This window comes from Corylus avellana, chromosome 1, assembly GCF_965113065.1.
Source record: "Corylus avellana chromosome 1, dhCorAvel1.hap1.2, whole genome shotgun sequence".
NCBI lineage: Eukaryota > Viridiplantae > Streptophyta > Magnoliopsida > Fagales > Betulaceae > Corylus > Corylus avellana.
Window position 1 is genome coordinate 21,781,023 of NC_142490.1, and position 12,212 is coordinate 21,793,234.

At 35.1% G+C, this 12,212-nt stretch overlaps 2 protein-coding genes across 2 annotated transcripts; one reads left to right on the forward strand and one right to left on the reverse strand.

The window, feature by feature from the left end:
* Positions 1–992: 992 nt before the first annotated feature.
* LOC132172500 (transmembrane protein (DUF616)) lies at positions 993–3,752 on the reverse strand. The gene is made up of 4 exons (XM_059584010.2): positions 3,494–3,752; positions 3,184–3,387; positions 2,362–2,913; positions 993–1,373 (listed from the first exon to the last, which is right to left on the reverse strand). Exons 1-4 carry the CDS (start codon positions 3,738–3,740, stop codon positions 1,015–1,017), a joined length of 1,362 nt encoding a protein of 453 aa, XP_059439993.2. The 5' UTR covers positions 3,741–3,752; the 3' UTR covers positions 993–1,014.
* A 5,923-nt stretch (positions 3,753–9,675) lies between these two features.
* On the forward strand, positions 9,676–11,829 carry LOC132171084 (large ribosomal subunit protein P2w-like). Its single transcript, XM_059582303.2, has 4 exons — positions 9,676–9,769; positions 9,870–9,968; positions 10,901–11,130; positions 11,650–11,829. Exons 2-4 carry the CDS (start codon positions 9,881–9,883, stop codon positions 11,674–11,676), a joined length of 345 nt encoding a protein of 114 aa, XP_059438286.2. The 5' UTR covers positions 9,676–9,769; positions 9,870–9,880; the 3' UTR covers positions 11,677–11,829.
* The last annotated feature ends 383 nt before the right edge of the window (positions 11,830–12,212 follow it).

A 12,212-nucleotide genomic window follows, 5' to 3' on the forward strand; every position in this document is an offset into this window, starting at 1 on the left:
ACATAATGACAGACAATTTTTGACATGACTTGTGAACTCGATACGAACCAATACGAAATTAGAGGGTTAGAGTCAAGAGTTATAACCTGTTTAATTAAATGAGTTTGGTTATAGTTAGACTTATATAGTCTTATACATATGCTTCGCTACAACCCGAAACCAATATGCAAACACAAAATGACACCTTTAATCTCCACCTTCATTTTCATTGGACCGAAAAATTTAATGATTGATGGATACCATCATGTCATGCTATGCTCCCGTCGGTTAATTATATATTTGAATGAATGAATATCTCCTTCTTTCAGTTGTACCAAAAATGAAACTAATGAACCCAGTCCTCTGCAATCTCAGGATACCTGTGATTCTTGGCTGTGTCTTGAGGTTATCGGCTGCCATCCCATTTTATTGTCGCTCATAAGCAGCCCACGTGAACCCAGTCCTCTGCATATCCTTTTAAACCAATTTGAATTTTTAGCAATGTGTTATTTGAATTGATAAAACCCGCTTATCCAAATAATTCTCAAACTGTGCTCGTCTCGTCTACTTGTCTGAACAGATAGACTCCATAGAAGCTCACTTCTTTCACAATTTGATGCAATTTGATGCCAAAAGGCAAAAACAAATCGATGGAAATCCGAATATGTTTAAGAAAAGCTAAAGAATCTACTAGAATATGTGGATTGCCATGTCAGTATTACACCATGTCTGATAGCTAGCCACCACAAGGAATCGTGTCTCTGTAGCAAGGAGCACAATCTATATGATAATCCACTTTGTATAATCTAATCAATACTTTGCCTATATATATATGACCTGTCAACGCCTACCAGAGAGAGAATGAAGAAAAGAAACAAAAGGAAAAAGAAGCATCCCCTGCCAACCTATTATTGTCTGTCAGGCTTTCTCTGTGAAAAGTGGTTGGTTTAGGTTCTTTACACTTTTTTTCACCGTTTTTTTTTTTATTATTTATTTTTAATTTCCTCCTTTAATTTCATAGTTTAGAGACAAAAATCAATCATGGGATTCACCCCACATATCCAAAAGATACTTCTGGCACCTGCTGCAACAGCTGCCATTAACATACAACAAATCTGCCCTTGCTCTTTTGGTTCTTTTGGTCTTGTGTACTCCTCTGGACCCTTCTTCTTCACCAATACGCTTAAGGTTGTGCCTATACTCGACAGCAACCTGCTCAAATACCTCAACCTCAAACATGTTAATCTTGAGCTTTGGTCTCATCTGGTCTCTTACATATGCAAAAGCCAACTGATCTCTTGGGTTAAAAGCTTCCAACTCATTGAACAATAGGCAGGAGAAGAGGTTGTTGCCCACCTCATGCTTCCTTAAGATCATAGCACTGTCTGGTACATCTGAAAAAAACAAAACAAAAAAAAAAAAAAACAATAAGCAAATTATAGAAAAGCATTAAATAGACGGCTCATATATATTGGAAACTTTAGTTTATTTTCACATTGGACCTACCACATGCAGTAGAATAGACATGAATATAACAAGGACCTAAGCCAGCAAACAATCTACAACTTGTGTATATATATATATATACGTCTGCATGGTAGCTCACACATCAATGCTTTGAAAACTATGTGGCAAGATATCTAAAATCACTAGTTTTTGGACCACACTTGAACATATTTAATCAGGGACCACACTGAGAACACTATAAATTTTTGTTAGATGAAAAATGTTTTTGTTTTTTTAAGAGCGTTTTGTGTTTTGAGAGCAAAAAACAAAACACTAGTTTTCATGCAACTTTCAGAAGATTCTTTGAAAAGATGTCCAGTTTTGCAAAGTTCTTACCCTGATCTCTCATAGTAGCTACACATAAATAGCTTTTATTGCTTCAATATTATCCTAAATTTCTATTTTTTCCCCTCTTAAGTCTTTTACTAATAATTGTATCTTTGACATCTCTGGCAAGGCACCATAGGCAGCTGAAGTAGCTCCATGACTCTTTCAAAATGCTAATAATTTATACAAAGAATCACCAGATGTAAACTCCACGAGTAAAAACACTGCAGATAATCACACAAAATGGGTTGAAGAAACTTCACACAAGCAGTCATTGTTGGCTTCTAAAAAAATGACAAGTGGTGAAGTTGGTTGGCACCTCTTACCTACCTTTGTTGAGCCTCCACCAGGAAAAAACATCATAGGTCATTGTTTCGATCTGAACCATCTTCTAAGGATGTTTGTAACCTAAAAAATTAACCTATGGTCTAATAACAGTAAATTCTTATAATATTGGAGTGAAATATTTCTGATGCTTCAACAGTATTTAGCATTTCATTTCCTGCAAAGGGTACTTTTAAAACAAGAAATGTAGTAATATTGTAATACCTGAGGTATAGGGTAGCTTCTTGGGGCTCCATGGCTGCAACCCCATCTCACAATATGTCTCCATTTGAGACTTCAATGCATCCACATCCCACCATTTCTTCCACCTTGCTGTCGCCATTGCTTCTTCCATAGTATGAACATAGTATGGGTGTTTTGATATGGCAATATCCACTTTCTCAGAGACAACAAGTGTATGAATCAACAAAAGCGGATCAACAATTAGCTGCAGCTTCGCATCAATCCAAATGCTGAATTTCGAGTTTGGGAAAAGTCTATGAACTAAATATTTAGGAATCACCCCATTCATGGCTGGATTCCCATACAAGTCTTTGCTAGAAACTCTAACGATTCTCCATGCGCCTATCTTGGATTTTCTAGAAATTAATTTGTGGTAATCAAGTCCTTTGAGGGTAATATCATCTACAAACATGAAGAAACATACATTATTTAGTGTTTTGGATCCAAGGCCTCTTGGCTGCCGGATTTTGTCATGATCATTGAAGATTGCCGAGACTACGACCACTCCTTTACAGTTTTCCATCGCAACTCGATCTGAATTTCACACAAGTACAACAGAATAGCACAATTCAAACGGATTGCTCCATGAACAAAAAAGTGACATACATAAAAATCGAAGTTCTAAAATTTGCCAATTAGAAAATGTTTTATGAATTTTCTAATGCTTCTTAAGTTCCATAAATTTAGCAGAATCCAAATAGATTCAGGCTTCAGCTGACAGGAAAAGAGATGACAACAACAACAAAAAGAAAAAAAGAAAAAAGAAAAAACCTTAATTCCAGAGGATTCTGGTACAAAACTAACCGGCATTACTAATTGGAAATTTCTTCAAGAATCCACAAGGAAGTTCTACGCTAGTGTTGTCGTGGTCAAAATAAGAAAATCTTTTTTGGGTACTGAAGTTTCCACCAAAACTATCAGCCCGGCCTTGCATATAGCTCAAAACCGGCGAAGCCAACGAAGAATTCTTACACAAATCTTGGATCTCCTTCAATACCGTCCAATAATCTAAGCACAAAAACCAAAACCCATTATCCAAATATCCAAATACGATAATTAAGATCAACGAAAGCAACAATTTCAAGGATTACTGGGTGAAAGAAATGAAGCGTACCTGAGAAGAAGACAGGGGAAGAGCAAGTGGAACGGTGGGTTGGGATTGCGTACTTGTGCTCCCCATAGGAGGGAGGGTAGGAGAAGAGAGGGGTCTGGATTGGGTCGTAGGGAGAAGATCTGAAGAAGCATTGGGATTGGGAGAGAGAGGTGTAGAGAGCGAGAAACAGAGAGGTGAAGAGGTAGAACAGAGAGAAACAGAGGAGCTTTGATTGGAAGAGCAGAGGTGTCGACGTTGCCTTCCCCATAAAGTGCAATCCCATGAGTTTCCACGCCTAGTTTTGTACTTACATTATTTTATTTTATTTTTCACTTTTGGTTGATGATCCCCAAGTACCAGATTCATAAAAAAAATAATAAATACCATGTGTGTTAACGTAATCCGATCATCAATGAGAAAAATTTTAAATGCATTTATGGTACTTGGTTTGGAATTTTGACAAATGGCTGCATAAATGTTTTTTTTAAAATTAATTGGGACAAGCAAAAAGAACAAATTAGTCTCGGTCAATAAAAAAAGTTGAAGAATCCCTTTATTTTATATTAGATGAGTAACACTATTTATAAAATAAAGAAAATGAATATATATATAAAACAGGGGTATTTTGGGTATTTTGACAAAATTTAACGGAAAATCCTAACAGAATTGAGCAATTGAAAGAACTTGAAAGTTGGATACCCTTACCCCAAGAGGTAGTTTAATCAGCTGGGACCACGCCTAATGAAGTGGAGGTCACTAGTTCGAATCCTCCCCCCTTCTTGTGCGGACATGTTAAAAAAAAAAAAGTTCGATATCCTTAATTAAGAGTTTTTAAATTTTGAAAGTAGTGTTAAAATAAGTAAAAGTTCATGAGAATTTCTTGAAGTTTTTCGAAAAATAATTAATTACTATATAGGATAAGAAAAAGAATAAATTAGTCTATGTAGTTAGAAAAGTTGACAAAATCCTTTATTTTATATTGAATTAGTAATATTATTTAGTAGATTAGTATGCAATAGTGCATTACAAATTAGTTTTTATTTTTTGTTAATTTTTACGATGGGTTATTTTCACTCAACATCATTAAATTTGTATGAAAATTATATAATAGTATACAAAATAGCATTTCTGATATTAAATTAAAAAAAAAAAGAAAAAAAAAAAGAGCAAACGCACCATTGCAAAATGATTCCATTTTGCCGTTGTAATGGATTTTCATATCTCCCAAAGTTGGCTTCAATACGAAGACATGGCTTTTTGTTTGTGCTTTGGTCATGTAATCCAGCGTGTTGTTGAAAATTGGAATTAAGTTGTAGTGTGCTTTAATAGCGTAATGATTATAAACTGCTAATGCACTCCAAAAAAAGAAAGCTATTAAAAAAATAAAACATAATCGTCTTTCATTATGAGCATTCATTGTTGTAATTAAACCAAGTTATTTATAACTTATAAGAGTATTGCTAATCGATATATTTTTAGAGGAATATTAGGTAGGGGTGTCAAAAAATACCAAGAAATCGGAGAATTGGAGAATCGGTTTTGAAATCGGTTGAAAAAAACTGGTAACCAGGTACCCCCGTTTCTGTTTTTGGCATCCGGTTATTACCGGGAAACCGGGTACCAATATATATAATAATATTTTTTAATATTTTATATATATTAATATATATATTTTTTTTTGCTTTTGTTTTTACTTTAGGTTTAGCTGTTTAGGGTTCACAACTTCACTTTTTTCACTTTCGCCTCTTTTAGTGTCCCTCACGCCTAGCTCCCTCCTTTCTTTTTCTTCTCCCTCTCACTTGCTTCTCTTCTCTTCCCTACCAACACACATACACGCACGTGAGAGAGAGAGAGAGAGCTCCGGAGATTGAGAGAGAGAGAGAGAGAGAGAGAGAACGAGATAGAGAGAGAGCTACTGGCTGTGAAGGAAGAAGAAGAAAGAAAGAAAGAAAAAGAGGAAGAAGAAGAAGGATTCTTGCCATAGGTAAAATTCTTACTCTTTTTTTTGTAAATTTCATTATACTTGTGGGATTAGAAGCTAGAAATTGTGAAGATTTGTGAGATTTTGGGTTGGGTCCGAAAATTAGGGTTTGGATAAGCCCAAAATACAAAATTTTTTTAAAACCGATTACCCGGTCCAGATAACTGGGTACTAATCGAAACCGGCTGGTTATTGTATAACCGGTTAACCAGGAGCCAGTTATCCGGTTCCAATTTTTCAAAATTAATAACGGGGTACCTCGGTTTCGGTTTTCGGTTTTGGCTAATAACTAAGAATCGGGACCGGGTTGACACCCCTAAATGGTTATGTGCTGTTTTTAGTGTTCTCCTAGTGTTTTTTTTCGTCATATATGAATATTATTTTTTGAAAATAAAGTGAGAGAAATAATGAAAGTTTATTTTTTGCTTTTTGTTAAAGTATTGATTAAATGATTAAATTTTCCTATTTTTATGAGCTTAAGCTTTTGAGAAAACTGGTAATTTAATATAGTATCAGAGCCAAATGTCTTGAATTCGAATCTAGATTCTGTCATTTATCTTTCATTTCAATTAAATATTACACATGTTGGGCCTCACTTACTAAAAGAAAGTTTGAGGCTTTGAGCCCACACGTGGGGTGTTAAATTTACCTCTTCGTATTAAAGTAATGATTAAATGATTAAATTTGTCTCCTTCTATGTGCTTAAGTTATTAAGATAACTGGTAATTTAATATTTTTTAGAAAATAATATAGTAAAAATACACTTTACCCATTGAAGTATATCCATGCATTTGCATTTTGACACCTAATGTTTAAAAAGTGACAAAAGACCCACACAATGTATATGACGTTGGCAAAAAACACCATTCGTCCATCAAATCTATCTATTTGGACGGAAACCAAGTCACATGTGGCACGTGACATTTTTCAACCGAAACTTTCGAAAATGCCCTCAGGGGAAAAGTAAAAACATAAATGACTCCGAGGGGTAAAGTGTAAACATAAACATAAAATAAAAAATAAATAAAAACACTAAACCTAAAACTTAAAAAAAAAAAGGCTTATATTCAAAATAAAAAAAATAAAAATAAAATTAACAGAAAAAACCAAAAACTATACCTAAACTAAAAAAACTAAACTAAACTACACCTAAACTTAAAACAGAAAGTTTATATATATATATATATATATATATATATATAACCTAAAACTTACACACAAAAAAAGAAAAAGAAAAAAGTGGAGGGTGGCTTGGCTACCCCCATTCGGCCGGTATGGGGTACTGAACCACTCATGTGTCCCATGGGGGTGGCCGAAATCACCCAAAATGAGTTTGGGGGGTTGGTCGAAACCAACCCAAATGGTTTTTTTTTTTTAGTTTAGTTTTTGGTTTTTCTTTAATTAATTAATTAATTAATTTTTTACATAAGCTTTTTAAATATTTTTTGTTTACACTTTACCCCCCCGATACCACCCATGTGTCCCATGGGGTGGCCGAAATCACCTCAAATGAGTTTGGGGGGTTGGTCGAAACCACCCCAAATGGATTTTTTTTTTTTTTTTTGAAGTTTAGTTTTAGTTTTTAGTTTTTTTATTAATTTTTGTTTAGTTTAGTTTTTGGGTTTTCTTTAATTAATTAATTAATTAATTTTTTACATAAGCTTTTTTAAATATTTTTTGTTTACACTTTACCCCCCGAAGTCATTTATGTTTACACTTTATCCCTTGAGGTCATTTTCGAAAGTTTTGGTTAAAAAACATGTGACTTGGTTTTTGTCTAAATAAACAGATGTTTTTTGCTAACGTCAGATACATTGTGAGGGGTCTTTTGTCACTTTTTAAACATTGTGCGCTAAAATGCAACTGCGTGGATAATTCAGGGGGTAAAGTGTATTTTTTCAAATAATATCCACTTAAGACTAGGAGAACACCTAGATAGCACTTAGCATTTCCCATATTTTTATCTTATAATTATTTTGGAAAATGCTAAGTGATGTCTTAGTGTTATCCTAGTCTTAGGTGTATATTATTTTTTTTTAAAAAAAATTGACCCTTACTTCTCTCACTTGATTTTTATAAAATAATATTCACCAAAGATTGAGAGAACACTAAAAAAACACCAGAGGAGCACCTACCATTTCTCAATTATTTTACAATATTGATGTGATACTTTCAATCAACCCTTGATCGGTCATTTGTTAAAAAAATTAAAGATTGGTTAAGATTGTCACGACAGTATTGTACATGCTGACTTGTCAGTCTTAGCCAACCTTAGAATTATAGGATTTGTTAAAATTGTCAAGTCAGGATTGTAAGATATTAGTGGGACAAAAATATAATTTCTAGTATTATTCTATTTATAAGCAATAATATGAGCTCAACTACTTATATAAATTCGACTTGAATTTAGTTTACTTACTAAATGATTAGAGCTTGAACTTAAACATAAGCTCGTTTACCAACTGAACCCATGCCAACTCATATAAGTTGTATTTATAGGCTTGTATAAATTTGTATAATTTTGCTCTTATTATTTTTCATAATATGATTTTCAACTTTATAATATGAACATATTTTAACTATTCAAAAAGAAAAAAAAAACAAATGAGAGGGACACTCATGTGAATGTATATCTATATATTCAAAATCAAGAACACCTAAATATCTCCGCCAACCTGCTGGTCCGAGAACACATAGATATATCTCCACATTGAATCCTTTCCTATGCCACGTCAAGAACTATTCCATGATTCATGACATGAGACGGTACGCTTGGGCAATACACATGATGGAGCTCGTAATGTGTACGAAATATTCGTAGCAGAAGGTTATGGATAGTATCATCATTAAGTAAAATGGACTTTCATTTCCTTCCTCTCAACCCTATTTTCCTCGATTATCCACTTCAATTGATACCGACTGAAGTATTAGATTTATCTCTTGCTAACATGCTCCGGGAAGCTATTTTGCATATTTCTTTTATTCTGGTAAGCACTTTAGATCGGTATCTCAGCACACAGTCAATTGTCCTAATAGTTTGGCGCTATTTGTGAGAATGATTGTAAGTTCCTTATCGACCACTCAATCGAGAATTGCTCATGATAATAATGACAGAACCTTCAACCCTCTTGGCATCGAGATTTTTAACCCATAGTGTGACACCCCAAAGTATTTAACTAGTATATAACCTTAGAGTGTCAGTGGCAATACCTCGAATTCATTTAACAAGTAAATGAGGAGGTAACTAAGAACAAAATGTATACATTTTTCTCTTTTAAACAACCACACTAACCATATTGACTAGATCACATTTAGTAGTAATAACTAGAACACTATAAAACCATAAAATAGCTTGGTAAGTACTAAACTCTCGTAAATTGTTGGAATCTTGTACATCATATGCACAAATAGAATAATCACATTGATCGACTTTAAGAGAATATGGAAAAATCATGCTATTAAAATTAAAACACCAAGAGGGGCTCTTACTTAGTATACACAACCACTCTTTTAGCTTTTGGGCAAAAACACAACTGCCCAGGGATTTGTGAGATCATTAGATATTCTCTTTAAAGGCTCTCAAGAGAGTGAATGACTGGGTGCATCTTATACCTAACAAGCACTTCTCTTTATAGGTTTGAGACTGCTTAGAGAAGGAGTCTATCTCCAAACACTAAGGGGTGTGGCTAGGGGCTAGAGATAAAACCCTAGCCATGGCCGTGACCCTAACCCTCTTGCCTCTTAATACACGACTAGGGCTAGGGTTTTATGCGCCTTTTCTTATGTGGTCAGGACTAGGTATAAGAATGATATCTCTACAATATTATATGTGATTATCCAACGCATCGAGAATTTTGACAGCATTAAATATTTCACTTCTAAGTGACCTTCACTTCATATTTAAGTTTTCGACCCTCTTAACTTTTAGAATCAATATTATAAGTAGTTGTGAGTATAACAAAATCAAACTAAAAAATTGAATTGTATGTAACGTATCCTTGTTAGCACAAATTTGCACCCTCAAATTCAGCTGAAATATATGACCCATTTAAAATAAGGGCCTCCCGATTTGTAGCGATTCATTGTCTCTCGGGTCAAAGCCCATATCTGAGAAAAGCAATTCCCTTTCCCAATGTAAAACGAAATCCGGGTAAACGAAAACCTGAACAAGGACTACCTTATACCCAAACAAGCAACATCTCAGAAAATAAAAATGAACCAAACCCTAACCCTAGCTCTATAAAATGCTCTTCTAAATCCCGCCCTGCTTCTTTGTTGCCCTCGTTTCCAACCTCTCAGATTCACAGGCCAACAAGGTACTCTCTCCCTCCCTCCCTCTCTCTCTCTCTCTCTCTCTCTCTCTCTCTCTCTTTTAGGGTATTGATGAAATCTAATCTAGATGGGTTGGTTTGGTAGGAAGAAGGAAAATGAAGGTGGTAGCTGCATATTTACTGGCTGTGTTGGGAGGGAACACCAGTCCTTCAGCTGATGATGTGAAGAACATTCTTGGATCCGGTACGATCTCTTGGTTTCTTGCTTCAAACGGGTTAAGGGGATGCACTAGATTTACCACTGAGAAAAAGAATATGTCTTTTAAAGTGTTGTTTCTTCCTTTCAAATGAGTTCATTTCATTGCAATAGTTACATTACTGGCTGGAGAATTTTTTTTTTGTTTTTTTTGTTTTTATTCTTCCCTTCGAATGGGTTTAGTTAATTGCTTTAGTTGCTTCCAAAATTATGAAATCTTGCAAGGTTTTCCCACTTGGCCTAAAGTATGATAACTAGGTGGCCAAAAATGTTTCAAGAATTAGTGGGCTAAAATTTGTATGGGTTTTCAGTGTCCTTTGAGCCACATTTTCCTATTTCTTTCCCCGGTTTGCTTGATAACTGAACAGGGGATTTGTGACTTCTATTACAACAGAGTTTGATTTTTGTTCTTAGAGAAGAAATGCATTGTGTTTGGTTTCTGGTCTATGTTGTCTGTAGTCTAGTCTGTAATGTCAGCTCCAGGGTTGATCTGAACTCGTAACTTAGATGAGAAGTTGACAGTTGTTAATATGTTGTAATAGTGGAGACGGATAGATGATTCACAGTTTAATGCAGACATTATAAGATGCTGAGTGAATGAAATGTTCAAATATGATCGTTATGGTTAAACCTTTCCTTGATTGAGTCAATCAGTCTTGCAGTAAAGTTGACTGTATAACTTATATGACTTGTTTGAAGGGGTCGAACTGCAGCATCTGAGCGTAGTTTGGAGAAAGTTCTGGTATTTGGTTTTGCCTGAATGGTGCTTGGAGTTCATACTAGATTAAGAACTAATCTGGATTCCTGGTTTATGTTATCATCCTATGATTATGAATACCAATTTCTATAAACGAAAACAAAAAAGGTTTTAGGCATTAATTATTATTATTATTGAAAAATTGTTACTTTAATATGTGCAGTTGGAGCTGAAGTTGATGATAGTAAGGTTGACCTATTCTTGTGTGAAGTCGCGGGTAAAGATATAACTGAGCTTATTGCATCTGGAAGAGAGAAATTAGCGTCTGTGCCTTCTGCTGGTGGTGGCGCTGTTGCAGTTGCCGTAACAGGTGGTGGTGGTGGTGCTGCTGCTCCTGCTGCAGCCGAGCCAAAGAAAGAGGAAAAGGTGGAAGAGAAAGAGGAATCAGATGATGTAAGCATTCTGCTCTTGTATTTCATAACCTGAATTTTGTGAGCTTAACCTTCTACAATTGACCTTTTGATCTAATTTCTTCTGCGCAACCCCCCCCCCCCCCCCCCCTTTCCCCGCCCCAATAATGCTTTTTAAAGTATTTGTGGTGGAAACACCAAATTCAGTTGTTGATGTGTTAACTTTGGAAATGAGTCCATCCCCCCCTTCCCTTCTCTTTGCCCCTCCTCTCTTCTTTTCTCTCGATCTTGCACCATGGATGAGTATTGTGGGGATAGGGTTTAGGGTTGGTTATGGTTCACATATGTAGTCTTGTGCCCCTCCTTCGGCACAAAACCAACCCAATACCGTGACAATTAGGGTTGGGCCTGGTGGACTAGAGAAAATAAAGAACTACTCCTATTCTCTTTGTTGACCAAACTATTTCATATAGGGGTACAAACTTGTTGCTTTTGTAAAACAGCTGTGTAATTTAATTTCAGTTTATCTGATGCTTCTTTTCTTTTGTTGTGCTCTTTGCAGGATATGGGCTTCAGTCTCTTTGATTGAGGAATACCATTTTTTGTTTCAAGATTTCTCCAATTGAGGACTTGGTAGTTCTTTAGAGTTCTGACTTCCAAAGGCTGTTTTTTTTTTTTCGAGGTGTCTTTTGTTAAGACTGGGAAGTTGATAACTGTGCTAAAATTTTACAGATTAACTTTATTTTCTGTGTTTTGAACCTTGCATGTGCATTTTCATCTGTTTTAATTGTGCTGTTCCTTCCTTGAGACACAAACTTTGGTATTCGATTCATTTGGAAGCTGTTTGTCTCTAGCAGGAATTAGTACTTGCTATTCTCAGTCGTCTGGCATCTGAACAGAATAGTGCAATGCATTACAACTTAAGACTACGAGAGATCAAGTTTACAACTCAAGACTACGAGAGATCAAGTTCTGATCTACCTAGAGGCACTGATGGAATACCAGTTTTAAAAATTATCCCAAAATTACAAACAATCCTTTCTGAAATTCAAGTTCTTGGCTAATCTTATTTATTTATATATTTATAGGGAAACTTTGCCTTAGACCTTTCAACTACCACTCGTA